Raw genomic sequence first — 27,926 nt, forward strand, 5'->3', positions numbered from 1 at the left:
ATCCAACCCATGTCCCCATGGGCACTAGTCAGGTTCTTAACCTGCTGAGCCTCAACGGGAGCTCCTGGGTTATTGCCGATAGCAGTGGATAGATACGAGTGTGGATCCGCCGAGTGTGCCCGGGGCCACCTCCGTTCGCCTCTCAGATCCCCCAACGGCCGTCCAGGAGGGAGGCCGGGGGGCCTGCGTGTGAGAGGCTGGGGTGTGGCCAGGGGCCAGACCCGGGATGGAGGGGTCTTTATGGAGCCGCGGGATTGGTTCTAAGCCAGTATGTGGCCTGGTCAGGTTCTGAAAAGCTCTCTCAGGTGTTATGTGAAAAACAAAGAGATTTGTAAGGCGGCGAGCCGCTGGCATGGGTCCAGGGGCCCCGATGCGGGGGTCGTCTTGATTGTGTGGATGGGGGTGCAGATGGCAGTGGGCGTGAGTGACAGACACTGGGAGATGGCATAGATGGGCACTGTGAAGAAGAAGGGGCCGGGGTGGCTCCAGGGCCCCTGGCCTGCCTGCCTGGGCGGCTGGGGGACTGTCCCCAGGTGGGGGCTCAGAGAACAGGCCTGGCGAGAGGGTGATGGGCGTGAGGCCTGGGATTTCGGGGGAGACGGCAAGCGGACGGGTGGGTGGACGGGTGGGTGTGGGGCCCCGAGCGGGGCCTGAGGCCTGGCTGCAGGTGTCAGAGTGAAAGGCCGGAAGGTGTCTCCTAAGGGCAGAGAGTCCAGAGCCTGGTGAGTCCCGAGGGAGCTGGGCAGGCCGCCGCACAGGCCAGGGGCTGCCTCACCTCGGGGCTCTCTGTCTGCAGAGGCCAGCATGTGCCGTCATGGTAATTTTGGGATAAACCCGCTGTAGTGGGTTGAGTGGTGTCCCCACCCCCACCCCCAGACTGGTGTCCACAACCTCAGACCGTGACCTCATTTGGAAATAGGGTCTTTCTGGAGGTCATTAGTAAGGCTCTCGAGATGAAGTCACCCGGATTTGGGGTCCACCCTACAGCCAGTGGTTGTGTCCTTATGAGAGAAAGAAGGGAGAGACGGGGGACCCAGCAGGACGGCTGCGTGGCCACCAAGGCAGAGGGGATGCTGCGGGAGCCCCGGGTGCTGGAGGAGGCAGGAAGGACCCTCGCCAGGGTCCGAGGAGGGAGTGCCGCCCTGCCCACACCTGGAGGCAGGACTTTGGGCCCCAGAACTGTAAGAGGATGCGTTTCTTTCTTTTTTGGCTCTGCCCTGAGGCCTGCAGAAGTTCCCGGCCACGGATCAAACCGGTGCCACAGCAGCAGCTCGAGCCACAGCAGTGACAACGCCCGATCCTTAACCCTGATGAGCCACCAGGGAACTCCTACCTTTCCGTCGTTTTCAGCCACTAGATTCGTCATTACAGCAGCTCCGGGAAACTAGTAAACTACCTGTTAGAAATGAAAAAAAACCCTTTTGTGGTTAAAACAAAACAACTTCGTGGAGACGTTGCTGTTTTTGCCGCTGACGTAAGGTGCCTGAAGGGTGAAGTGGGAGACAGGAAAACCCGGGCACTGTCCCGCCCTTCCCACGGCACGGCAGGTGCTCTCAGGCAGCTGGCTGACCTGCAGCGTGGCCGTGGGCAGCGTGAGGCCTGCTCAGTCGTCCTCCCGTCCCAAGGGCGGCCTGAGGACCAGGGTGTCTCTGCAGCTGCTGAAAACCACATTTGCACGGGAATCCCGCAGGCACAGGCAGATCCAGACCTTCGGGAGCTGAACCAGGAGCTCTCTCTCGCGTGGGGCTCGCCTTGCTCTGGGCCTCGGGAGCCGGTGGCCCTTGGAGCCCCGGAGGCTTAGCTGGATGGGGAGGCGTCCAGCCGTCCGGTCACCGCCAGGCAGCGCTCAGGAGCGGCTGTGGCCGCAGCTGGGGTGGGGGCCTTGTTTTCACCCGGTGACATTGCCCACCTGGGCCGGGCCCAGATGGGCAGGATTCTGGCGGCAGCCCCGCCGGCCGAGCGCCGTGGGAAGGCTGTGCCAGGCTCCATTGTTTGCCGTCACGGTTTGGGGCGCACAGCCCACCCCGGCCTCTCCCGGTGCCCCTGCTGCGTTGGGGCCTGGAAAGCAAACACTCCCAGATGTCACGTCTGTTTGAAAAGTGGAGATGAGAGAATTTGAAGTCTATGGAGAACAAACACACCTGAAGCTAAGCATTTAAAATGAATGAATAGAATTGAAGAAGCCTGCCGGCTGCCCACCTGGAGACGAAGCGGGGGCAGGATGGGCAGGAGAGGGTGTGGGTGTGGGTGCGCGTGTGTGCACATACATGCGTGGTGGCTGAGGCTGTGAGTGTGGGTGTGAGTGTGTCAGCAGCGTGTGGCTGGGCGCGAGTGAGGGCACAGGTGTGTACATGCGTGCGTGTGTGAGATGTGTGTGCGCATGCGTGTGTGTGCACACAGCCTGCCTGGCGGGGTGGCGGAGCCCAGTGTTGGGTGGCGGATGGGGGCCCCATGGTGACCCAGGAGCCGTCTGGGAGGTCAGACAGTTTCCACCGATGGTGGCCCGAGAGGAGGGTCCTGTCTCGATCGACGGAGCGGGATGTGAGCCCCCTGCCCACAGGTGCCCAGGGGCAGCTCCTCCGGGGGGACCAGGGGCGGCCCAGCTGGGCCTTCTGGCCTCTCCCTCTCAGCCCTGCCTGGTGGGGAGGAGGAGGAGGAGAAAGAACCCACCTGACCCCTGCCCCGCCCTGGGGGTGGGCTCAGTCCTGGGTCACCGGCCTGGTGACCCCTGCACGGTTGTGAAACTCAGCAAGAGGTCAGTGGTTGCAACTCTGCTCTCTGTTTTTGAGAGGTGCAGACTGGGTCCCCTTTGCCCAGCAAGGTGTGCCTTCTGCCGTTGTGACCCGAGACTGGAGATGCTCAGGGGAAGTGGAGGGAAGGTTTGAGGAGCCCTGCTGGTTTCTGGCGATTGTTGTGCTAAAGCAGATCGGTTTCACCTGTTCCTCAAAAGTGAGCCCATCCGAAGCTTCCCCGTGGGGGACCGACAGGACCTTTGACCCCCTTCAGAGGCAGAGTCGGAGGCTGTAGATCTGCCAGGACAGGCCAGGGTGGGGGACAGTGGTGCAGGGCACGCAGGCCGCGACCCAGTGGCAGCAAATGCCTCGCCTGGCCCCGGGTCTCGGCTCTGGAGACGCGGTGCAGAGGGAGCTGTACCAGGTCAAGGTGCAGGCTGCTGTGTCTGCAGCAGAGGCTGTGCCGCGTGGGTGAGGGATTTGGGGGAGGATCTGAGAGCGGTCTCAGCTGTGAGTCACTGTCGCCCAGCTCCCCCCGAGCCTCAGTCCTGAAGGGGCAGGTGGGCTACACACACCACAGCCCCCCCCCCGACAACAGCATCCACGTTTCCTTTTGAAGAATTGATGATAGGAGTTCCCTGGTGGCCTAGTGGTAAAGGACCTGGCATTGTCACTGCTGTGGCATGAGTTCCATCCCTGGCCGAGGAACTTTCACATGCAAAGGGTGTGGCCAAAAAAAAAAATGATAAATTTTAATATCACTCTCCAGCTTGTTCAGATTCCCAGTTGTCTCAAACACGCCTCTCTGGTCTGAATTGTGTGCCCCCAACTTCACAGGTTGCTGCCCCCAGAGGGACCGTGTCTGGAGGTGGGGCCTTAAGGAAGTAACTCAGGTGATGATGGGGTGGGTCCTGGTCCCAGAGGATTCGTGCCTCATGAGGGGAGACAACAGGAGTTCCCGCTCTGGCTCAGCAGGTCAAGAACCTGACATAGTGTCCGCGAGGATGCGGGTTCGATCCCTGGCCTCCATCCGTGGGTTGAGGATCTGCTGGGGCTGTGGTGTAGACCGGCAGCTGCAGCTCCGATTCGACCCCCAGCCTGGGAACCTCCAAGTACCGCAGGTGCAGCCCTAAAAAGAAAAGGAAAAAAAAAAAGAAGAAGACGTGGCGACAGAGCTCTCTGTCTCTCTGCGCACAGCCCGAGGAGGGGCCCCGTGAGGACAGTGGTGGGGGGCAGCCAGGGCCAGAGCCTCACCAGAACCCAGCCACGCCGGAGCCCTGAGCTCGTTGGTACTTGCAGCCTCCAGGACTCTGAGAAAGACATTTGTGCTGTTTAGCCTCCAGCCCATGGCATTTTGCTACGGCCTCTGAGTGGTGGCAGGTAACAGTCCCCTCGTTCGGTATTGAAAAGGCACAAAGGACATCCAGTGAAGCCCAGGTCTGGAGTCCCGGTGACCTCAGGCTCCAGGAAGATGCCGCCGCTTGAGGGCACGCCCTGCCCCGCGGTGCCCTGTGTCTCGAGCTCCGAGTTCATATCTCTTGCTACCAGCCTTTTCATGACCCGAGAACACAAGCATCACAAAGAAAGAACTGATGAATGTGAGCATATGCAGAAATAACATTTTTCTGTATAATATTTTGACTACAAATACATAAACAAGGCAAAAGTTAAATTTAAGCCAGGAGGGAGTTGCCGCAGAAATGGCAGAGAATAATTTCTGTAATTTATGAGGAGCTCGTGTAACACCATGAAAAGCAAGGCTCTAACCATCCGATAGAAAAACAAGCACAGGTATTACCAGGCGGTTCCGAGGTGGGCAATGGCCACTGCTGATAAAATTCAGGTAGATGTTGAACCTCATCAAAAATGAATGCAGGAGTTCCCTGGTGGCTCAGGGGGTTAAGGATCTGGGTTGTCACTGCTATGGTTTGGGTCACTGCTATGGCACGGGTTCGAACCCAGGTCCAGGAATGTCTGCATGCTGCAGGTGTGGCCAAAAAAAAAAAAAAATTCGTGCACATGAAACACCTTTGAGATTCATTTGTCAGAAATGCATATTATTTTGCAGATTAATCGTACCTCACTGGTGAGGGCCTGCGAGTTTGTTCATCCTTTCGGGGAGGGCAGGTTGGACGTAGCTATTGAAATGTAAACTACAGGTGCCTCTTTTTGTTCTTTTCCCTTTTTGGCTGCCCTGCGGCACATGGAGTTCCCAGGCCAGGGGTCAGATCCGAGCTGCTGTTGCAACCCATGCCAGAGCTGCGGCAACCCCACCCCTGTGCCGGGCCAGGCATCGAACCGGTGTCCCAGCAATGATCCCATTGTGCCACAGCAGAAACTCCTAAACTCGGTGTACCTTTGAGGAATTTGAGGGAGGGGGGAGAAAGAGGTTTTCTTTTTTTTTTTTGCCCAAGAATGGCCCATAGCATATGGAGGTTCCCAGGCTTGGGGTTGAATTTGGAGTTGCAGCTGCCAGCCTACACCACAGCTCATGGCATGCTGGATCCTTAACCCACTGAGCAAGGCCAGAGATCGAGCCTGCATCCTCATGGATACTAGTCAGGATCCTTAACCACTGAGCCAGGAAGGGAACGCCACAAGATAAACACACCAAGGATGTATATCAAAAGTTATCTGCAGGAGTTCCCGTGGTGGCACAGTGGTTAACGAATCCGACTAGGAACCATGAGGTTGCGGGTTCGGTCCCTGGCCTTGCTCAGTGGGGTAAGGATCCGGCGTTGCCGTGAGCTGTGGTGTAGGTTGCAGACGCGGCTCGGATCCTGGGTTGCTCTGGCTCTGGCATAGGCTGGCGGCTACAGCTCCAATTCGACCCCTAGCCTGGGAACCTCCATATGCCGTGGGAACGGCCCAAGAAATGGCAAAAAAAAAAAAAAAAAAAAAAAAAAAAAGGTTATCTGCAGGAGTTCCTGTGATGGCTCAGTGGTTAATGAATCTGACTAGGAACCATGAGGTTGTGGGTTCCATCCTTGGCCTTGCTCAGCGGGTTAAGGATGTGGCGTTGCCGTGAGCTGGGGTGTAGGTCACAGACATGGTTCAGATCTGGCTTTACATAGTTGTGGTATAGTCTGGTGGCAACAGCTCTGATTCTGCCCTAGCCTGGGAACCTCCACATGCCATGGGTGTGGCCCTAGAAAAGACAGAAAGAAAAAGAAAAGAAAAGTTATCTGCAAAAAAAAAAAAAGTTATCTGCAGTAAAAGCCAGCTCTATACACCTACATGTCCATTGGTAATAGTACAAGAAACATGAGTGATTTAAATGAGGGGGGTGTCCCTCTGAAGGAATACTATACAGCCATGATAAAGAAACACACGGAACTGTGGGTGCTGAGAGGGAGGCTCTCCAGGATGCTGAGCAGACAGGCAGGATGGCTGGGCGGGGACGTCCAGCTCTCGTGATTTTTCCCTGTGGGGACTTGCCTGAAACTGCTGAAGACGTCACGCCACCCTGTTTAAACAGTGATTTTTTGAAGTTTGTGGACATAATACTTTTATTTCAAAATGCATTCATTTAAAAATCAGTAACCGGTGCACATGTTGGTGGGAGCTGGGGAGTTTCTGGTTTCAGAGCTCGTTTTGGTCTGCGGGTCTGCGAGGGCCTGGCACTGTCCACCCTGTGGCAGAGGCACGTGGGGCCACGTCCTGGGGAGTGAGGCTCACCCCGCCAGACCCCAGCTGGCTCTTGGTGGGCACTCTCGCGGAGCTCCGGGCAGAGGCGGTCGGCTTGGGCTCGGTCAGTTTCTCTGGGGACACTTCCAGAACCCTCCTGTCACTGAGGGGTTAGGCCGCAGGGTGGACGTTGGAGCACAGTGGCCCCTGCTCTCGATGAGCTCATAGTCCTGGAGGACAGACATGATTGAAAACAAATCGGAGGCGTTCCCGTCGTGGCTCAGTGGAAATGAATCTGACTAGCATCCATGAGGTTGCGGGTTTGATCCCTGGCCTCGCTCAGTGGGTTAAGGATCTGGCATTGCTGTGAGCTGTGGTGTAGGTTGCAGACGTGGCTCAGATCCTGTGTTGCTGTGGCTGTGGTGTAGGCCAGCAGCTATAGCTCCGATTGGACCCCTAGCCTGGGAACTTCCATATGCTGCAGGTGTGGCCCTAAAAAGTCCAAAAAAAAAAAAAAAGAAAGAAAAGAAATTGGAAAGAGTTCCCTGGTGGCCCAGAAGTTCAGGGATGCAGAGTTGTCAGCGTTGTGGGTACAGGTTTGATCTCTGCCCTGGGAACTTCTGCATGCTGTGAGCATGGTCAAAAACCCACAGTGAATCCAGTGTTGGCTGGGCCGTGGGATGTGCCAGGGGAGGGTGGGCATGCAGGAGGCCCTGGGGCCCAGGGTGACCCTCCTGAATCTGTGACGAGGCCTGGCGGTCCCAGCCGTCCCACGGGGGTGGGGACGGGGGCACGAGGCCACGAGGCCCTCTCTTTATCCTCACGATTTCTGGGTAATCGTCTTGCACGCACGCCGGGCTCGGCCAGCGGGGGTTCAGAAGCGGGTGGAATGCGGAGAAGGGGTCCCTGCCGTGCTGCCCTCTGCCCCTCGCCCGCCGGGACGGGGAGCCTGGAGGGACATGGACAGGGCTGGAGTGACTAGACCACCCGATACAGTCGGCCGAGGGGCCCCCAGGGTGCTTATTGGGAACCACGGCCCAGTCCTTAGACGGTCCCCGCGGGAGCAGCGCACGTCTGGTCGCAGCCCGACTCGGCCGTGGGTCCCAGAGGCGCTGGGTGCTCCGGGTGTGGGTTTGGCCGCTGGTGCCGCCATGCGGCTGCGGCCCGGGGCGGGTCTGTCCCCGGCCGCGTGTGACCTCCCGCCGTGCTCTCTCTCTTGTCCTCCAGGCGAGCACTGCGAGGTGAACGTGCGCTCCGGCCGCTGCGCCAGCGGCGTGTGCAAGAACGGGGGCACCTGTGTGAACCTGCTCATCGGCGGCTTCCACTGCGTGTGCCCCCCCGGCGAGTTCGAGAGGCCCTACTGCGAGGTGACCACCAGGAGCTTCCCACCGCAGTCCTTCGTCACCTTCCGCGGCCTGAGGCAGCGTTTCCACTTCACCGTGGCCCTCGCGTGAGTCCCGAGTCCCCGAGACACCGCCTGTCCTTCGAGGTTAGGGAGGCGGACGGGGGTCTCTCCCACCCCTCGGCCCGGAGAACAACAAAGCCCGTCCACCGGGGCCTCTGGGAGTGAGTGGCCCTGGCCGGCGCTGGCCACAGGCCTGGCCCCTTAATTTTAGGGCCCCGTGCAAATTGAGGTGGTGTAGGAGTTCCTGTTGTGGCTCAGCAGAAATGAATCCGACTAGTATCCATGAGGATGCGGGGTTGATCCCTGGCCTGGGAACGTCCATATGCCACTGGGGTGGCCCTAAAAGGCCAAAAAAAAAGGAACCCCAAAAAACAAATGGAGGATGTGGGCTCTGTTCAAAAATTAAGAATTTCCAGGAGTTTCCTGGTGGCTCCTTGAGTTAAGGATCTGGTAGTTGTCACTGCTGTGGCTCAGGTGCCATCCCTGGCCCAGGAATGTCCACGTGCTCCGGGTGCAGCCAAAACAAGAAAAAAAAAAAAAAAAAAAAAGATTTCCCGGTGGCGGCAGCAGAGCATCAAGCCAGGTGTTGGCCCCTGTGTGACCGCCCTGGTCACACTCCCTTGAAGCTGGCCCGGCAGGCAGTTCTTGTCCCACTCCCCTGCCAACACGTGGGCCTCTCTAACATCCGGGTGGCCAGAGGTGGAGGGACGGGGACCAGCAGACTTGGGGATCAGACTCAGCGTAGCCTCCTGCCGAGCCGCCTCCGAGCTGGGGTACCACGGGCAGGCTGATGGTGTGGGGTGGCCAGTAATGTATCTTTTTCTCATGAGAATTGAAACTGCATGTCTAAAAACCCATATGGTAGAGATTTCCATCAAGTTTAACTAGAATCGGGTGTCTTTCATCTGTGCTTGGTGTTTAGGGGCCCACTGGGGTCCAGCTGTGTGGGAATTCTCCATCCTGTGTCCCCACAGCCCAGATGCTCCCTCTGAGCTGCCTTTGGACAACGGGGCATCTCAGGGCAGGATGGATCGGGCTTCTTTCCTGGGGGTTCCGCCCTGAGCAGGTGAGGGGTGCTGTGCGGGGGTGAGCCCCGCGGGCAGCCCCCCACGCTCCTCCCGCCTCCCCCCTCCTCTCCGCGGGGTCCTGCGAGTCCCTCAACCTCATGTCTGCCCTGTCCGGCCACTTCTCTCCTCCCCGGTGCTCTGTGCCTTGCCCTGGGCTACCTCCTCTCCCCCCCGGGTGACAGCTGGTGTGACAGCACTGGTGTCATCTGCTCTCAGCCTGAGTCAGGTGGATCCCTGCTGGGCCTGCCTGCCACCTGGAGTAAAACCCAAACTTCTTAATGAAGGCACACGGGGGCCTCCTGGGTGCTGACCCCTGGTGACCCCTGATTCTGGCACCTTGCCCTCTGCGACACGGCCACCCTCCCTCGGGGTTCTCTGGACCTGGCCAGCCTTGCACAGGCCATTTCCTCGGCCCCTCCTGCTGGCCCGCCTGACTCTTCCTTCAGGAAGCCCCCCTGACCCAGGCCGGGCCTCACCTGCATTCCAGCGCTGGCGGGACGTCGGGTCACTGCCTGCCCATCTGCTGCCTTCAGCCCCCGACGTCCTGCTTGCAGGATCAGGCCTCCGTCCTCCGTCCACACTGATGGCCTTAGAGGTCCTGGGACGAGGGCCCTTGGTCACCACGGGAGCTTGAGTCATCGGCAGATTTTCTGCTCCGCGGCTCGGGTTCTCCCGCTGTAAACTTAGCCTCCACACCAGCTCGTTGGTAGGGGTGGGAACTCACGCCACATTTCCTGATTTTTTCCCTGGTTGTCAGATTATTTGTTTGTGCCAAAGTCTCCTACGCAGACGCCTGTTGTTGTGAAACCTTTACGTGGCCACGTGGGGTCCCTGGCTGGCATCTCGGGGGTTCACGCTCTGGGATGGCTGAGCTGAGGTCCAGCTGTCTGTGCCTGTCCCCCCGCTGACCGGAGCTGCTCAGCAGCTTTTCATCTTGTGTCCTGACACCCGGGTGCCCAGGGGTCAGTGAACAGCTGGCTGCTAGTTCCGGGCCGACAAGGCCTGAGCGTCCACCGCTCCCTGCCTGTGGCCCCAGGACTTTGGCTGGGGGTCTGCCGCTCTCCTGGAGGAGGGGCTTCTTGGCCTGGTGGGGGTGGGAGGGGGGTGAGTAGCAGAACGGGAACATTCTGGGCCTTCTGAGTGGCCCAGAAGGTCTGCTGGGGGCTCTGCAGAGGCGGGCAGACCCCTGCACCCACCCAGACCCACCCGGACCCACCCACCTTGCCCTGCTCCAGCCCCGGTAAATTCTCAGGCTTGGACATCAGATAGCATCTGCTCAGAGGACGTTTGTTTGGAGAGACTGGTCCCTGGTGAACTGCCTCCTGGGCTCATCACAGACTTCAGCGGCGGCCACACAGCGGCAACATTTGGGTTTTTTTAATTAATTAATTAATTAATTAATTTGTCTTTTTAGGGCCGCACCCGCGGCATATGGAGGTTCGCAGGCCAGGGGTCTAATCAGAGCTGTAGCCGCCAGCCTACACCACAGCCATAGCAACGTAGGATCTGAGCCGCGTCTGCAACCCACACCACAGCTCACGGCAACGCCGGATCCTTCACCCACTGAGCAAGGCCAGGGATCGAACCTGTAACCTCATGGTTCCTAGTCGGATTCGTTAACCACTGAGCCACGACGGGGACTCCTGACGTTCAGGTTTTATGCCCAGCACAGCTCCTGGTCCCTCACCCTTCAGCCCGTTTCCTTCTCACAGGAACCCCGAGAGCTGGGTTCCACTGTCACCCCATCTCGCAGGTGAGACGCTCGCCCAAGGTGGTAAGGCTGGCTGGTGGGACCCCCGGGGTTTGCCCGCAGCCCGTGCTCGTAATGTCCCCACCCTCACTGGGGAGCTAACCAGCCCCGGGCTTGCGTGTCCTGATGGGAGGCATGTCCCTCGTTCTGCCCGCCTCCTGAACTTCCCTGGGAGACCGGCTTTGATGGGATGGCGAGGGTGGCTGTCGTCCATGGAGCCCACGTGTGCCGGGTGCCCTGCTCGTGGCTCTGCTTCTTTGGTTGGTGGGTTTGTTTTCTGGCCCTGCCCGTGGGCCGGGGGGTCGAACCTGCGCCCCAGCGGTGACCCGAGCACAGCAGTGGTAACCACAGATCCCTAGCCCACCGCGCCACCAGGGAGCTCCTCGTGGCTCTATTTCGGATCCTTTGAGTGTTGGCCCCTTTCCCAGGAACTGGGGAGGGGCTGGGGTGGGAGGTGCGGCTCTGGTCAGACCCGGCAGCGAGGCGGCCGTGTGGTTTGATTCTAAAAGCGGTTGTGAAGTTACCCACCACAGTCTGATGCACGGTTCGAGGCTCCTCCACGCTCTGTAGACCAGCGGGTGAGGCCCCTCCCAGGGGGTCGTGAGGCTCATCTGACTTGGCACTTGGCGTCCTCCCCCCCTTTCTTCTCACTGGAGCACAGCAAGTGCGGGGCCTCCTCAGCGCCAGGCCCTGGTCCCGGCTCCGCCTGCTCAGGATGCCAGGCCCCCGCCCTCCCCCATGAGCCCTGCGCTCAGAGGGCCACCACGTGGGTACGGCCTCCAGAACAAGAGCGCCTCGGTGGGTTGAAACAGCAGGCTTCTGGGGTGCCCACCCCCCAGATCGGAGGTGCCCCGTGTTTTCTGGCAAACGCATCCCTGGCGTGTGGTTTTGGTGTCGACATGGCCGTGGTCAGCTGCCACCTGGGCATGGCTGGCCGCCCCCCGTCACATGCGGTGAGTGAGCCACGGGAGGCTGACCTGGAAGGTGACCAGAGGTCCTGCTGCTGGAGCTGGGCGGGCCCAGGGACGCCGCGGCTGGCAGACGGGCTGGAAACCAACAGAGGAAGCCCGGCGGCTCCAGACGCCGAGAGAAACTAAAGAATAGTTGCGTTTAATTAGAGGCCCACGAAATGCAGTGTGTGTCGCCTTGCTTGTCCCACCCCGGATTTTAGATGGTCCCACGTGACACCAGTGTACGACGATTCCGTTTGCCCGATGACGGCTGAGATGCCGGGCTGATGCCAGATCAGGGAGTGTTTTGCTTGAAAAGCAAAATCATGAGAAGCCCTTGGGCAGACGAACGGGTCCAGGCGGGGGCTGTGGTTGCTCCGGGGCAGAGGCTGCAAGGAGCTGGGCCCCTGGCCTCCTGAAGGGCGCACCCTGAGAAAGGTGGGCTGGGCTACCGGCCCCCGGCTTTTGTTTCAGGCGGTTTCTTTCGAGGCTGCTTCTCCTCTTTCTGGTTTCTGTTTGCCAAGGGCCTGGGCTCCACGGTTCCCGCGCCTCCCCCGCCTCCCCTGCCTCCCCCGGCGCCCCCATCCTTTGTTCTCCTCCCTGGCCCCCTTGCCAGGCCTTTGGTTTCTGTTTCTGGTCTTTCCTCTTTGCACTTGCGCTGTTCAGACCCTCCCGTGGCCCTGGGTCCCTTCTTGATCCCCCCTCTCCCCAGCCCTGGGGGCGCCTGCCTGGAGGACCAGATGGCCCTGACCAGCCCCCCGCACCAGCTCCCCCGTCCATCCAAAGAGAAACCCGCAAGCGTGAGAGCCTCCAAGGGGAGCAGGTTGGCCCGCCAGTCTCGGGAAGCGAGCCTGGGGTTGAGTGGATCCCAGCGTTAATTCAGTGCCCTCCGCTGCCTGCTCAGCCCACACCCAAAGCCTCCCCTTGGCCACGCAGGTGGTGTTTCTCTAGCTTTGTCGTCCACACCAAGGGGATGCAGGGTCAGGGGGAGGGAACGGTCCCTTTTCTGTAACTCGAGGGAAGCGCCGAGGTCCGATGCCCGAGGCTCGTCTAGACAGACTCCTGCCGCACGAAAACGGATAAACCGACCGGAATCGAAGGCAAGAATTTCCCCCACTTAATCTCTGATGAGAGAGCCAGCCAGCCAGCCCCGGAAGCCGTCCCGGCTCCCTCCGGAGGTCTGCCCGGGTCTCTGTAACCACGGCGTCGAGGAGGCCTCGCGGCGACTTGGTGCGCCCAGGTCCCTGGAGTCTGATGGAGGCGGCATCCCAGGGTGGGGGGCATGGGTGGAAGAAGGGGTTTTCTGAGGCTGTTTGTGGTCTTTTCCACTCTGAGTGCCTGAAGTCAACACGTCTCTGTGGGTTCACGCTTTTGCCACCATCCATCCGTCGGTTCAGCCCGTCATCATCAAGCCCTTATGTGGCCCAGTCCTGTTTTAGTCCCCGGGATGCAGCAGTGGATGAGAGTCACAGTCCCTCCCCTCAAAGGATCGCTCATCCTTATAAACAAATAAGCAGGATAATTTCAGGAAGAAAATGAGGAAGGTGATAGATGGTGGGGTGGGGGCACCATTTAGATAAAATGGGGCAGGAAGGCACCGTTGGGGTGACATCTGGGGATCTGTGGAGCCAGGGAGGGCCATTCCCCACAGGGGGACAGCAGGTGCAAAGGCCCAGGGGCAGGAGAGCATGGCCATGTGTGGCTGGAGTGTGGGGGGGACGAGGGTCGTGGACCCTGAGGTGGTCACCACACCTATGTCCCAGGGCCCAGGGGCACGTACGTGGGGTCTAACTCCAGCAGCCGAAGATGCAAGGCCTGTGTTTTCCGTCTAGATGTTTCTAGTCTGCATCGCGGCTGTGCCATTCTTCTGGAGCATTTGCAAATAGAATCTTGTCACGTATGCAGGTCGTGGTAACCAGATTCCCCCTCTGGAATCTGGTTTTTGCTCCTTCCAGAAAAGAGGAGTGCTAATCAGGTTTGATTATTTATTTCTTTTTTGGGTCGCACCTTGCAGCATGTGGAAGTTCTCCTGGCCAGGGATCGAACCTGAGCCGCAACAGTGACCCAAGCCCCTGAAGTGGCAACACCAGATCCTTAACCTGCTGAACCACCCGGGAGCTCTCTGGTGATCAGGTCTTATGCGCTGTCAACTCTTGATGTGAAAGAAACAGTACCAGGGGCCAGCGTCTTAGCTGTCTCTGGACCAGGCTCTCACCTCCTCTGGCCGGCTTGTCCCTTTGGGCAGCCTCTTGTCCCCCGCACCCCGCCAGCCGCCAGCAAACCTTCTGCCCTGGGCGTCATGCACGTATGACCTGCTTCCTCTTGGCCCTGCAGGTTTGCTACCCGGGAGAGGAACGCCCTGCTGCTGTATAACGGCCGCTTCAACGAAAAGCACGACTTCATTGCCCTGGAGATTGTGGACGAGCAGGTGCAGCTCACCTTCTCGGCAGGTAAAGCCTCCTGCACCTGAGGGAGCCGCCCACGGGGCACTTCAGGGGCGTTTTCTTGGTTAAAACCACCCCGTCCTGTGCAGCACCTTCACGCCTGCTTCCCTGGCCCTCCGTCTGGGAATCCGTCTGTCTGGGAATCCGTCCTGCGGGAGAAATCCAGAATGCACAGGGGTGTTCATTGCAGCGTTGTTTATAATGCTCAGATTTCCAAAACGAGGGGAATCATTAATGTGTGCCGCTGCCTCCGTAGATGAAAAATATTTACAAAACCGCTAAGCGAGTTCCTGCCGTGTCTCAAGGGAAACGAATCTGACGAGTAACTGTGAGGACGCAGGTTCAATCCTTGGTTTCACTCAGTGGTTTAAGGATCCTGTGTTGCTGTGAGCATTGGTGAAGGTCACAGATGAGGCTTGCATCTCACTGTGCTGTGGCTGTGGTGTAGGCCAGTGGCTGCAGCTCTGATGCGACCCCTAGCCTGGGAACCTCCATGTGCTGCAGGTGTGGCCCTAAAAAAAAAAAAGCCATTGAAAATGTTTTTCCTGGAGTTCCCACTGTGGCACAATGGGAGTGGTGGTGTCTGGAGCACCAGGATGCAAGTGCAGTCCCCAGCCTGGTGCGGTGGGTTAAAAGATCTGGTATTGGGAGTTCCCATCGTGGCTGAGCAGTTAACAAACCCAACTAGCAAACATGAGGACATGGGTTCCATCCCTGGCCTTGATCAGTGGGTTAAGGATCCTGCATTGCCGCGAGCTGTGGTGTAGGTCGCAGACACGGCTCGGGTCCCGTGTTGCTGTGTCTCTGCCGTAGGCTGGTGGCTACAACTCTGATTGGACCCCTAGCCTGGGAACCTCCATGTGCTGCGGGTGTGGCCCTAAAAGACAAAAAAAAAAAAAAAAAAAAAAAAAAAAATCTGGCGTTGCTGCAGCTGTGGCATAGATCTAATCCCTGGCCTGGAAGGCCATATGCGGCAGGGCGGCCAAAAAGAAAAAAAGAGGTAAAACCTCTGAAAGGGAGTGTCCACCCAGGTGTTGGAGACATTTTTCCAGGCTTCGAAAGGACTGTTCACCCCGCGTTTCTCTCTGCCTCCCCCCCCGCCCCCCGCAGGTGAGACCACGACGACGGTGGCCCCGCAGGTGCCCGGGGGCGTGAGTGATGGGCGGTGGCACTCTGTGCAGGTGCAGTATTACAACAAGGTAGGCCGGAGTTGGAGTCCTTAGACGCTTACGCTCTGAACTGCAGAGGTGTCATTTAGGAAACGCGCGCTGGCTGAGTGTCTGTGCGAATGTCCCCAAGCCCCGGCTGGCAGGGATGCGCCCCCAGGAAGCAGGGAACACTGGGCGGGGAGGCACAGGGACCCCAGAGGCCTCTCCACACGGGGGAGAGGACGCAGAATGAGCTTATTCATTGCGGCTGCCTCGGCCCGGTCATTACTGGCGGCTAAGATTCCAGGCCATTCAGACACAATTCCAAGGCCAAAATCGTCCGCTCGCTGGTACCTGGAGGAAACCCGAGAACCAGAGCCAGCAGGCTCTCCCGGGAAAAGCTCTGAAGGTTCGGTCGTTTTAGGGGGGTTTCCTTTCGTTTTGCTGTTTATGGGCTTATAAGGAAACTCCTCGGTGGATTTTGCATCAAAATGCCCAGCCTTCCATTGCTGGGATTTTGCAAACTTCTCTTCTCCTTCCTGGGACGCTCCAGGGTGCCAACCCCTCCCAATCTTGGCCCCCCCGGACACACACCCACCCCTCCCCACCCCAGGGCCTCCACAGGGCTTGAGTCGGAGCTTGGCCGGCAGACCAGAGGTCCTGTGTCTCGTAAGAAGCACACCCAGGGGAGGGGTGCCTTCTGTCCCTGGGTTTTGGCACAGTCGTGACTGGCGACCCTCCCACCACTTGGGCCTGCGTCCCTGTGTCACTCAGACGCACCCCCCTCCTTTCTCAGTGTGTCGTGGCCGTCCTCTGCCTCTGTTACGTCGGCCCGCCCTAAACGTCTCCTGTCGCCATCCCCCTGAATACGAGGCCCCCAGCAGTGATCGCCCGCACGGTGGCTGTGGTCTTTGCCCCCCGTCCGTGGGTGGGGGCCACCCATCGTCTCCCGGGACCGAGGCCAGGCAGGTTCTCAGCGCCGTGGTTGTGATGAGCATGAGGGGAGGTTCTGGTGGGGTCGGGGTGCAGACCTGAATCGTTGCGGGGGCCGTGTCCCCATCTGGGGACCTGGGGGACCAAGCAGAGAGTATTCGCAGGTGCCCGGGAGGGGGTCTGGGCTACCGCAGCCCCCAGGAAGCCCTGCTGCCCGTGTTCCTGGGACCACCGGGGCTGTGGTGTCAGCAGTGCCCGGGTTGCTGGATGAAGGGCCGTGTGAGCAAGTAAAGGTGGGGGGCGGGCGGGGCAGGGAGGGTCACAGGCCCCTGCAGACACACGTGCAGCTTCCTAGCTGTCTGCCTCGAGTCTGGAGTCTTCTGCTCATGTGGTGGCCCGTGGCCGGGAGCAATTATTAGCCAGTGTCAGGTGTGCCCACCTGGAAGCAGCCTCGTGTGGCTGCTGTGCCAGGCGGTGGGTGCGGTCAGAGCCCTTACTGACTTCCAGGGGCTCGGGGATGGACGGGGCGGGCGGGGGCGGGGGGTGGCAGTGCACTGCTGGGTGTTTCTCTTTTTGGTCTCTTAACCCGCCTGGCACACTATCCCCCATCAGTAACCAAGGGGCTCTCACCCGATTCAGCTGCTCCGGGGAGCAGGGTGCCCCCGTGGCTCCCCACACCCTGGCACGGTCAGAGGGTTTCGGCCCCTTCTCTCCACCCTGGAGACAGTCTCCCCCGTGGCCCCTCTCAGGATGAGGGACAGCAGCTCTCACCTGGGCACAGGTGGGGAGACTGTGCCCCAGCCTCCTGGAGGGCCAGGAGCCCTAAGGCCGGCGTCATGCCCTGTGTGCCTCTGCGTCCCCTCGGCCCGGGGCACAGTCCCACTGAGCACAGGGATTGTCGTATCTGACGTCAGGGCTGGAACCTGCGCCAGCGGGCAGGACCGCAGCTGGACCCCCGATTTCTCCGTTCACGGTATCAGGATGGCTTTCCGTGTCTGGGCAGGACCCACAAGCACATGTAGTGGCAGTGGAGCTTCTGCAAGGCTGGCCGCTCCTGGCCCAAGGACAGCGACAGGGGTTGGTGGTTTTCTGGCTTAAACATATTCAGGCTTTTGTTTGTTTTTTTATGGCCGCACCTGCGACACAGGGAAGTTCCCAGGCTAGGGGTCAAACTGGAGCTGTAGCTGCCGGCCTACAGCACCGCCACAGCAACGTGGGATCTGAGCTGTGTCTGCGACCTACACCGCAGCTCACAGCAACGCCGGATCCTTAACCCACTGAGGGAGGCCAGGGATCGAACCTGCGTCTTCATAGATGCCAGTCAGATTCGTTAACTGCTGAGCTGCAACGGAAACTCCAACACATTCAGGCTTTTGTGGGTCATGGCACATGCCTTCAAATAGAAAGCAGAAGAAGAATCTCAGTGGACACTCTGGCCAGCCCTGAGAGTGGTCACCGAGGGGCGAGTCCCTCTGCCCTGCAGGCGTCTGCTTGGTCCTTGTGTCGTGTCTGGTCTTTAGAGTGCAGGGAACATCTGGGTCCCCTGGGACCCTCCCCACGGCTGCTGGGGCCTGGGAGCCTGTCCAGGCTGTTTGACTCGCCAGGCCCTTCAGCCCCAGGAAACAGGTGGAATCCTTGCCAGGATGGTCCCCGGAGGGCTTATCAGCAAAGAGGGGCAGGGTGTGGGGTGTGCAGGGCAGTGCGGGACCTGCGGCTGTCACAACCCTCAGGCCGAGAGGGCAGAAGGGAGCCCCGATAGGACCCGTTGAGGAGAGAAGCCCCCTGTGCAGAGAAGTGACCGGCAGTGCACTGTGGTCCCCGGCCTCCTCCTCTCCTGTTAGGCTCCCTGGTGGCCCGAGCCAGCCCCAAACCAGAGGACAGCACCCCTTGGTAGGGGGATCCAAGCAGGGGGCCAGCAAAGTCAGTTCACTTTTCTTTCTGCTGGGTGGCATTCTAGGTGAGCGGGTCTGGTGGTATAACTCACCTTGGATGAACAGGGTGCCCACTGGAGCTTGGCGGTTTAAAATACCTGGGAAAGGAGTTCCCGTCGTGGCGCATTGGTTAACGAATCTGACTAGGAACCATGAGGTTGCGGGTTCAATCCCTGGCCTCGCTCAGCGGGTTAAGGATCCGGCATTGCCATGAGCTGTGGTGTAGGCCAGTGGCTACAGCTCTGATTTGATCCCTAGCCTGGGAACCTCCATGTGCTGTGGATGCGGCCCTAAAAATATTTTTTAAAAAATTAAAAATAAAATAAAATAAAATACCTGGGAAGGTATTTTAAAAGTGAAGCGGACACCTTGGAGTTCCCTGGTGGCTCAGGGGGTTAAGGATCTGCTGTTGTCACTGCTGTGGTCGGGATTCGAACCCTGGCCTGAGAACTTCCACCTGCTGTGGGCGTGGCCAATTTAAAAAAAGGGAGGGTGGGGGAACTTTGCCCAAACATGTCGGAACTCCATCAAGCACAGGTGGAACCCAGAGCCTCTCTGCCGACCCCCCCCCCCCGTGGAGGCTTAGGCAGGATTTGCAGGGTGTGTAGTCGTTACTTCCTTCATTGCAGATGTGCTTTTTTCCTGAGGCCACTGTGCACGGTAAGTAAACATTTTCCTTGCCGACTTGAAAAAGTGTAGACACGTCTGAGGGAAGTTTGCGTGAATCTGAAATGAGAGGTTCGTGTGGATCCTTCCGAAGTGACTTGTTTGCACTCAGAGCTTGGGTTTGGCTGTCATCAGGGCAGTTTGGAGTGTCTGTCCTTACCCCTCAGCCTTTGGTGTTAGAATGTTTCTAGAAGGATCCCTATACAAACTTTGGAGTTCCCTGACGGCTCAGCAGGTTAAGGACCTGGCATTATCACGGCTGTAGCGCAGGTTCGATCCTTGGCCCCGTAATTTCCACGTGCAGCTGATGTGGCCAATAAGTAAATAAATAAAATCATCTGCGGTCTTAGCTCAAGAATCTTCAAAAAGAAGAGCAAAATAAACCCAAAGCAAGAAAAAGGAAAGACTAAAGAGCAGAAACCGGTGGGATGGAAGACAGACAACAGAAGCGATGAAACAGCTTTGGAAAAAGCAATAATGTTGACAAACAAGTTTAATGACTTAAAAAAAAAACAAACCCTAAACCAAGAAAGATTACTAGTATCAGGAATAAACTCTCAATTCCTCAAAAATCATAAGCTACCATAATTCAACCAGTATGAAATAATTTGAATAACAACATTACTGTTAAGGAAATTGAAGTTATATTTTAAAAACTCCCCAATAGGAAATCTCCAAGCTTGGATGGTTTCACTGGCACATTCTGCCAAAGGTTTAGAGGCTCAGACGAGGGAACATGTCCCCGTTCTTTCTCTGCAGTCCGCCAACATCAGATGAAGACAGTACAAAAAAGTCCAAGAGTTCCCGTTGTGGCTCAGCAGGTTAAGAACCCAATGTCCCTGAGGATGCAAGTTCGATCCCTGGCCTCGATCAGTGGGTCAGGGATCCGGTGTTGCCGTGAGCTGTGATGTAGGTCAGAGATGCGGCTCGGATCTGGCGTTGCTGTGGCTGTGGCTGTGGTGTAGACCCGCAGCTACAGCTCCGATTAGACCCCTAGCCTGGGAACCTCCATATGCACGCAGGTGTGGCAAGAAAAAGAGAAGGAAGGAAGGAAGAGAGAGAGAGAGAAAGAAAGAAAGAAAGAAAAATGGAAGAAAGAAGGGAGGGAAGGAAGGAAGGAAGGAAGAATCCAGGCTAATATCCCTCGTGTCTGCCCAGCTTGGATTCCAGTGCACGACCGTCCTGGGCAGCTCCTTCCCCAACAAGCCCAAACTGGAAACCACCCAGCCCCCCAGTGCAGGTGACCTGCCCACCGGAACTCGGGATGCTGTTCGGGAACGAGACGGGTGAACCACTGCCGCACGTAAGAGCGATGCTGAGCGAGGAAAGCCAGTCTCACGAGGCAGGTGCTTCCACGTGTGTCACATTCTCCAATGAGGGAAGAACAACTGAGTGGCCGCCGGGCTTGGGGGCGGGAGGCACGTGGGTGTGCCCGCGAGCGCCCTGCAGGCCGAGTCCTGGTGGTGATGGAACATCTGTGTATCCTGACCGTATCGGCGTCCACACCTGGGCTGTGATGTTCTAACCACCACTTCACAGGCTGTTTACACCGTAGAAACTGGGTAAAGGGCACATCATCTGCTACTGTTCTTCTTCTTCTTTTTATGGCTGCGCCTGTGGCATAAGGAAGTTCCCCGAGCCAGGGATCGAACCCGCATCCTCACAGACACCTCTTTGGGACCTTAGCCTGCGGAGCCACAGCGGGAACGCCACATCTATTATTTTTTAAAATTGCATGTGCATCTAAAATTAAGCACAGAAAGTTTAACTAAAAGAACTTTGAAAGGTACACAAAGATAGGCAGGCAGACACCAAATTTTTTTTTTTTTCTCCTGAAGGGCACCCTCTTCCTCCCCAAAACAAATCCATCAGAGGCGTTTATCAGATAGCCGTGCCAGGTCATAAACCATCCAAAATGCGGTGTCTAAAAACATCAGATGTTTGTTATTCCTTGTGAGTGTTGGGCAGGAGGCACTGTTGCAGCTGTTTTTGCAAATAGTGTGCCACCTAAGGATGATGAGAACCCAGGTAGCCTTCATGTGCATTTTATACCTGTCTGCGATGTGTTATGTGTTTCACATTTTTTTTTTGTCTTTTTAGGGCTGCACCTGCGGCATATGGAGGTTCCCAGGCTAGGGGTAGAATCGGAGCTGTAACGGCTGCCCTACGCCACAGCCACAGCCACAGCCACGTGGGATCCGAGCCGTGTCTGCAACCTAGACCACAGCTCACAGCCACACCGGATCCTTAACCCACTGAGCAAGGCCAGGGATCGAACCTGCGTCCTCACGGATACTTGAGCCACGACGGGACCTCCTCACGTGTTGTTGCTGTGAAGAATGCATCAGGAGTCATCTGGGTGGTGGGCTCGTGAACCGTTTTTGTTTTAAATGTTCTGTCGAGAAGATCATTTGATTGAAAGAATGTACAAGATAAGGAAGCTAAGCTTCTTAAAAGTGTAACCAAGCGTTTGCCAAGCACATCAAACCTTTACGCTGGAGCCGGCAGACAGGCTCGTCTGCATCTGCACGGGGGTCCTAGCTTTGCTTCCCCACTGCCGGGGCGTGGCCTCGGGGGTGAGTCTGGGATACCCCTCGTGCTCATTTCCTGCTCTGCAGGTTCAGCAGTTCAAGTCCCGAATCCCCAGTCCGGGGTGAATTGTTCTGTTGGTCTCCGGCCGTGTTTCCTGCTCACTTGGCCAGTTTGTCAGGACGGGAGTGGCCCCCGTGTGACCGGCCCCTGGCTAGCGGATAAATATCCAGCATCAGCGCTCCCGTTACAGACCGCCCTCTGCTCAGGTCCAGCAGAGGGTAACCGGGTGGGGCTGAGAAAAGCCGGCTAAGCGGCCTCCATGGGAGCCAGGCCCACGGCCCCAAGGAGGGTGGTGCCCGCCTGCTGGTGGCCCAGGGAACTGGGACGGTCGCCCACTTCCTTTCCAAACAAGGGCCCGTCCGATCCAGGTCACCTGCTATGGAAACAGAATGACTCCCCGGGTCGCACACGGCCCCACCCTGGGCCCGAGCTCATGCCCGCTGTGGAAAGTCGCTGCAGGCTGGGGCGGTTCCCTGTCTGGTGGCCTCACTCTACCACCTGCCACCCGTCTCATGCCCGTGGTGCCCGTTCACTGTCCTCCAACGCTCTCGGATGAAATGCTGCCCCCCTGCCCCTCTGCCCAGGCTGGCCCGTCTTCCCTCTCACCTCTGCCTTTCCTCCCAGCCCCCCTCCTGCCCGCCCCCTCCTCCCTGCCCCTCCCTCCCCTCCTGGACCAGCACCTTCCTAGCCCCGCCTCCACCCTCGGAGGAGGATGAGGGGGTCAGGGCCAGGGCTGGGCGGGGCTGCGGGCGGGCGGCTCCCCCCCACCTCCGGTGCCCTCCTGCCGGACTGGCCCTGCCCCCCTCTCCCTGCGCCGTCCCAGCCTTTCCAGTATCGTCCGTGGTTTCTCCCCAACACAGAGCCTGCGTTTCCACTTTCATTGCAGGGATTCTCAGCACAGCACCCTCGGGCCTTTGCACAGGAGGTGGGGGTTGGAGGCCGCTCAGAAAGGGGGTCGGGTCAAGTGGGAGGCCCTGGGGGTCTGTAGGGAGAAGTTCGGGGTCTGCAGACTGGGGACAGAGAGGAGCCTGTTGGGGTCCCAGCAGGAGCAGGCCGGGGCGCATGCATGTGTGTGTGTGTCTGTGTGTGTGTGTGTCTGTGTGCATGTGTTCTTGAGTGAGTGCTTTTCTTTTTTTTTTTGTCTTTTTGCCTTTTCTAGGGCTGCTCCCGCGGCATATGGAGGTTCCCAGGCTAGGGGTCCAATTGGAGCTGTAGCCACCGGCCTACGCCAGAGCCACAGCAATGTAGGATCCGAGTCGGCATCTGCAACCTACACCACAGCTTACGGCAACGCCAGATCCTTAACCCACTGATTGAGGCCAGGGATCGAACCCACAACCTCATGGTTCCTAGTCGGATTCGTTAACCACTGAGCCACAATGGGAACTCCGAGTGACTGCTTTTCTTGAAAGCCTTTCTCCCTTCAGCCAAGGAGACTTCCTCAAATGACCTGTGACTCAAGAACCCCTGTAGCCCAGAGTGACTTTGTCATTGCCCCCAAGGGCTCTGCCCTTTCTGTCCCTGGCCATGTTGGTGGAGCCAAGAGAGTCATCTCTGGGGCCCCAGGAGCTCCCCCCAGGCACCTGTGCCATGCCATGTGGAGGACCCCAGGGGGCAGCTGCTCGGGGTGCCCCTCCCCCATCCCTAGTCCAGCTGGAAGGACCTGACAGTCAGATTATAGGCCCCCTGGATGCGGGAATATGAGCTTTTCATGGGGTGCCTGAGGGTCCCCCAGTTTGTGCCAAATAGCTTGTCCACAGAGCACCCAAGAGAAGGAACATGCGACCCCAGCTTTCCAGGAAGGTGCTGTTTAAACTTAAAGAATCTCAGTTTGGGGAGTTCCTGTTGTAGCTCAGCGGTAAACGAATCCAACTAGTATCCATGAGGATGCGGGTTCAATCTTTGGCCTTGCTCAGTGGGTTAAGGATCCAGCGTTGCTGTGAGCTGTGGGGTAGGTCACAGATGCAGCTCCAGTTCGACCCCTAGCCTGGGAACCTCCACATGCCACAGGTTTGGCCCTAAAAAAAAAAAAAAAAAAAAAAAATTCTTGATTTGAAGCTTCATTTGTCATAGGAGAGAAAATGAGAAAACTTCCTCTCCAAGCAAATCTGCATAAACTCCCCAGTTCCCAGAAAACCTGGGGGGCCTGTCCAACCAGGGCAGCCGCAGACGGGGACCTGACCCTCTGGGCCAGCCCAGCAGGACAGCAGCTCAGAGGCTCCCGGCTCCCTCTCACTGGCCTGGGAGCTTTGTCTGGGGAAGGGCTGGACCCAGATGGGCTGGCACTGGGCCCCATGGATCTTTTCCAGAACAAGGGTCATCCCCACGGAGATCCTGAGGGCCTCAGGAGATGCTTCTCTATACACAGTGCCGAGCCCGAGAGCCGGGCTCCCAAAGCCTCTGCCCCGAGCTTGCGGCTATTCCATATCCCAGCGTCTTGTGCAACCATCACAAAAGGTCCTCCTTTGACCTGTGGCCAGCGTTGTCTGGCATTGAATTAACCGCCTTGCCTGAGAAACAGAAGGCTTTGCTCTGGTTTGACCAGTTGGTTCTGACTTTCATTAGAAATCTTTTCGGGGTTCCCATCATGCTTCAGTGGTTAGCAAACCCATGAGGTTGAGGGTTCGATCCCTGGCCTCGCTCCGTGGGTTAAGGATCCGGTGTGGCCGTGAGCTGTGGTGTAGGTCAAAGACGTGGCTCGGATCCTGCGTTGCTGTGGCTGTGGGGTAGGCTGGCAGCTGTAGCTCCAGTTTGACCCCTGGTCTGGGAACCTCCATATGCCACGGGAGCGGCCCTAAAAAGCAAAAAAAAAGAAATCTTTTTTTTTTAAGGTCCCCAAACAAAGAGAGTCTGTTAGCACAGCTCAGTATTTTCTTGGATGACTGACCTAGTGAAGGACCGGGAGCCTCAGGTGTGTGGGTTCGGGCCTTGGGGGAGGCCCTGTGGCTTCAGCGAAGATGCAAGGACGTGTGGGCTGTGGATGGCTCCTTTTTCCTTTAAAGATATGAAAAGAAACTATGTTTTTAATATAGGAAAGTAGCAGGAGGAAGAAGAGCCATGTGCATGGTTTTGGCTTTCTTCCCGCCTTCCTTAGCAACAGCGCAGCAACAGAGAACTTGATGGAATTCTGGTGTGTGTGTATTTTTGCCTCCGTCTTACAGCTGAGCCTGGTGCCGGGGGGGGGCGGGGAGTCAGGTGCTTTTCCTAAGTGGGGTCAGGCTGTAACCTCTTGGCCTTTGGGAAGTGATGCTCATTGGAGGCTGGGAACCCTGCTGTTCCCCCTCCCTGGCAGCCTTGGATCCTCACCCGCGTGGGTGTGACGTGTGACAGCCCGCCCAGCGTCAGGGACTCTGCAGAGGCGCTCGGGTCCAGTCTTTCGGATGACCCTGGAGGTGGTAGCTCTGAATTTAGCCTCGCTGTGGAAGAGGCTGTCCAGCTCGGCGGGGTGTCCCCTGCCCCAGGTCACTGCCAGGTGGGGGAGTCAGGAGCACCTGTCGCTCTCATCCCGGGCTGCACTCCCTGCCTGGTGGCCAGTAAGTGGCCCACTGGTTGACCCAGTCAGGCTCCCACACCCTAAGGGGAGGCCGTGACCCTCCTGGGATGTAGGTGCTTGGTGTCTAAAGGAAAAGAGACAAGGAGTTCCCTGGTGGCCTAGTGGGTTAAGGATCAGACCTTGTCACTGCTGTAGCTCAGGTCACTGCTGTGGTGCAGGTTCACTCCCTGGCCTGGGACCTCTGCCATCCATGAGTGTAGCCAACAGAAAGGACTTTTCCTTTTGGGCAAGAAGGTCTGGGCTTGTGTCTTCATGTTAAATTCAGATGGTGAATGTATTTACAAAGGACTTTGGGGGAGCTCTGGGCTTCTGATAATTTCGTTAATTGAAAAAGGCGAAATGGGAGTTCCCATTGTGGCTTAGCGGTTAGCGAACCTGACTGGCATCCATGAGGTCACGGATTCGATCCCTGGCCTCGCTCAGTGGGTTAAGGATCTAATGGGGTGTGTTGCCATGGGCTGTGGTGCAGGTCGCAGACGCAGCTCGGATCCCGCGTTGCTGTGGCTGTGGCCGGCAGCTGTACTCTGATTCGACCCCTAGCCTGGGAACCTCCATATCCTGTGGGTGTGGCCCTACAAAGCAAAAAAGAAAAAGGTGAAATGGTTTCTTGATGCTGCTAAACAGACCCCAAGCCCCCATTGAAAGGCCAGGGTAGGTGTACCCGGTGGCCCAGCGGTTAAGGATCTGGCGTCACTGCTGTGGCTCGGGTTTGATCCCTGGCCCAGGAACTTCTGAAGGGCATAGGTATGGCCAAAAAATATAATATATATAAAAAATTAAAAAGAAGAGAACAGGAGTTCCCGTCGTGGTGCAGTGGTTAATGAATCCGACTAGGAACCATGAGGTTGTGGGTTCGATCCCTGGCCTCGCTCAGTGGGTGAAGGATCCGGCGTTGCCATGAGCTGTGGTGTCGGTCGCAGATGCGGCTCGGATCCTGTGTTGCTGTGGCTCTGGTGTAGGCCGGAGACTACAGCTCTGATTCGACCCCTAGCCTGGGAACCTCCATATGCCCTGGGAGCGGCTCAAGAAAATGGCAAAAAGACAAAGAAAAAAAAAGAAAACGCAGGTGCGGGGATGACCCGCCCAGGGCCCAGGCCCCACCCCGAGGGGAGCGGGGTTCTCCCTGCACAAGCCATTTTCTCCGTGGGGAGGGGGCAAGTCCCGTGCTGAGTTCTGAGCCGTCCTGGGGGAGCCGGTCTAGTCAGTGCAGCCCTTACTGTGCAGCAGACCTGGTGCAGGTGAATCCGACGTGGGCGATACCCGTTCCTCCCACCTCCACGTGGCCCTGTCCTGTCCCTGGGGCCTGGGATTCCATGTGGGTGGCAGGGAAGGGCCTTGCTGCAGACACTTGCCTTGGTGGGGGGACAAGTTGAGGTGTAAGTGCCCCCGGGACATTCAGAAGGGACAAGGGGGTGGCGAGTGGCGGAAGGATCAGGATCAACCCGCCGAATCCTTTAACCTGTTTGTCCTGCGTTCCTCCTCCGTTCCGTGCCCGTGTGGCGCTGGGGTGACCCCCTTCTGTAGGAGACGAGGACGCATACCTGCATCATGGAGCCCAAAGCACCTGCGTGGAGGCCTGACTGGCAGGGGGTCCGGGCGGCCTACCTGGAGACAGGTGGGAAGTCACACCTGCGCGTGGCAGTGGGGAAGCCGAGGCTGAGAGAGAGAGGTGACCTGTTCCCTGCCCTCCAGTGTGGGCGCCCTTCCCAGGCCCAGCCTGGGCTCTGGGGATGCAGCATCTTGATCTGGTGTTTGTGTGGCAGCAGAGGCCTGCTGGAGGTCCCTCGGGAATTTGTTTTAGATCCTGGAAGCGTGTGTGTGTGTGTGTGTGTGTGTGTGTGTGTGTGTGTGTGTGTGTGATGTTTTCTCCTCTTGTCACCAGTGAGCTTCAGAGAAAGGCCATGCCTGTTTCTGAGGGGTCTCATCACCCCTGTGCCAGGACCAGCAGGTGTCACCCGCGTTTCTTGGGGCTGCGTTCAGCTCCCCCCGCGCCCCCTGCCCGCCGTCAGGTCTGAGCCTCACGGTACACGTTCAAGGCCGCGTCTTGGCTCCCTGTGGCATTCCTCGAGCCTGGCCATGTGTGAATTCCTTGATGTGAATGAGCGTCGGTTTAATCGTTTCTCACACAGAGCGTGAATCCATCTTTCCCAAGACTCGCCCTCCCGGCGTCCGGTTTCGAGGCGCCCCCATGCCTCTGTCCCCGGCATCCAGCATTTGAAATCGAACCCCCCTCTGCCTCCCTGACCACGAATTGTCTGCAGCAGGTGAAAAGGCCGTAGAAATGTGAGCACTGTGTGCGGACCAGATGCCTTGATGCTCACACGACCCCATGGGCTTCAACCCGATGGGAGCGGCCGGGGGGGCTGCACAGGGAGAGGGAAGGAGCTGAAGAGGAATAAAAAGGGACAGACCCCAGGTGATCACTTCTGGCAGATTTGGGGAGAGCCAGGAACCCGGATCCAAACAGATTTGCAAAGCGCGTTGCCTTGGTCCCCCTGCAGCCCACTCAGTCCTTCAGGATTTTTCTAGGTGGAGGCAGAGGTGGGCCTGGTGGCGGGTTCTGCTCAGGGCAGCCTGTGTACACGGAGCAGTGCAGACAGCACCACCTGCAGGCCCTGCCCACTGGTTTGTGCCTCCAGTTTGCACATCTTGTGCCAGCTTGGTTGTCGGCCCCTGGGTGGCCAGGCCTGGCTGCCCTAGGGGGGACTGAGGGAGAGTGGAGACAGGGGTGCCCTGGCTGGGATGGCCACCCCGCAGGACATGTTGGACCCCAGGAAGGAAGGGACCTTATTAACTCAAGAATTGAGAGAAACCTCATATATGGCCCCTTTTATTCCCAGGCTGTCTTTTTCTTTTGTGCAAATTTTAACTTTTTCCTTTTTTTGGCCATGCCCATGGAAGGTAGAAGTTCCTGGGCCAGGGGGTCAACCCCTCACCATGACAGTGACCTGAGCCACTGCGGTGACAACACTGGATCCTTACCCCACTGAGCTAACAGGGAGCTTCCTTGTGCAGACTTTAAAAATTCATCTCAGAGGTGTGCCATGGCTCAGTGGTAATGAACCCGACTAGTATCCCTGAGGACGTGGGTTCGATCCTTGGCCTCGCTCAGTGGATTAAGGATCCGG

The 27,926-nt window shown here is 58.0% G+C and overlaps 1 protein-coding gene across 1 annotated transcript in view; it reads left to right on the top strand.

The window, feature by feature from the left end:
* The window catches only part of LOC102159820 (cadherin EGF LAG seven-pass G-type receptor 1), an 88,969-nt gene that overhangs the window by 13,596 nt on the left and 47,447 nt on the right, over positions 1–27,926 (top strand). The window contains exons 2-4 of the mRNA XM_021091370.1: positions 7,587–7,809; positions 13,866–13,981; positions 15,086–15,174. Of these exons, the coding sequence (XP_020947029.1) occupies positions 7,587–7,809; positions 13,866–13,981; positions 15,086–15,174 (428 nt within the window). The remainder of the gene's footprint in view (positions 1–7,586; positions 7,810–13,865; positions 13,982–15,085; positions 15,175–27,926) is intronic.

Source organism: Sus scrofa, chromosome 5 (assembly GCF_000003025.6).
Source record: "Sus scrofa isolate TJ Tabasco breed Duroc chromosome 5, Sscrofa11.1, whole genome shotgun sequence".
Taxonomy (NCBI): Eukaryota; Metazoa; Chordata; class Mammalia; order Artiodactyla; family Suidae; genus Sus; species Sus scrofa.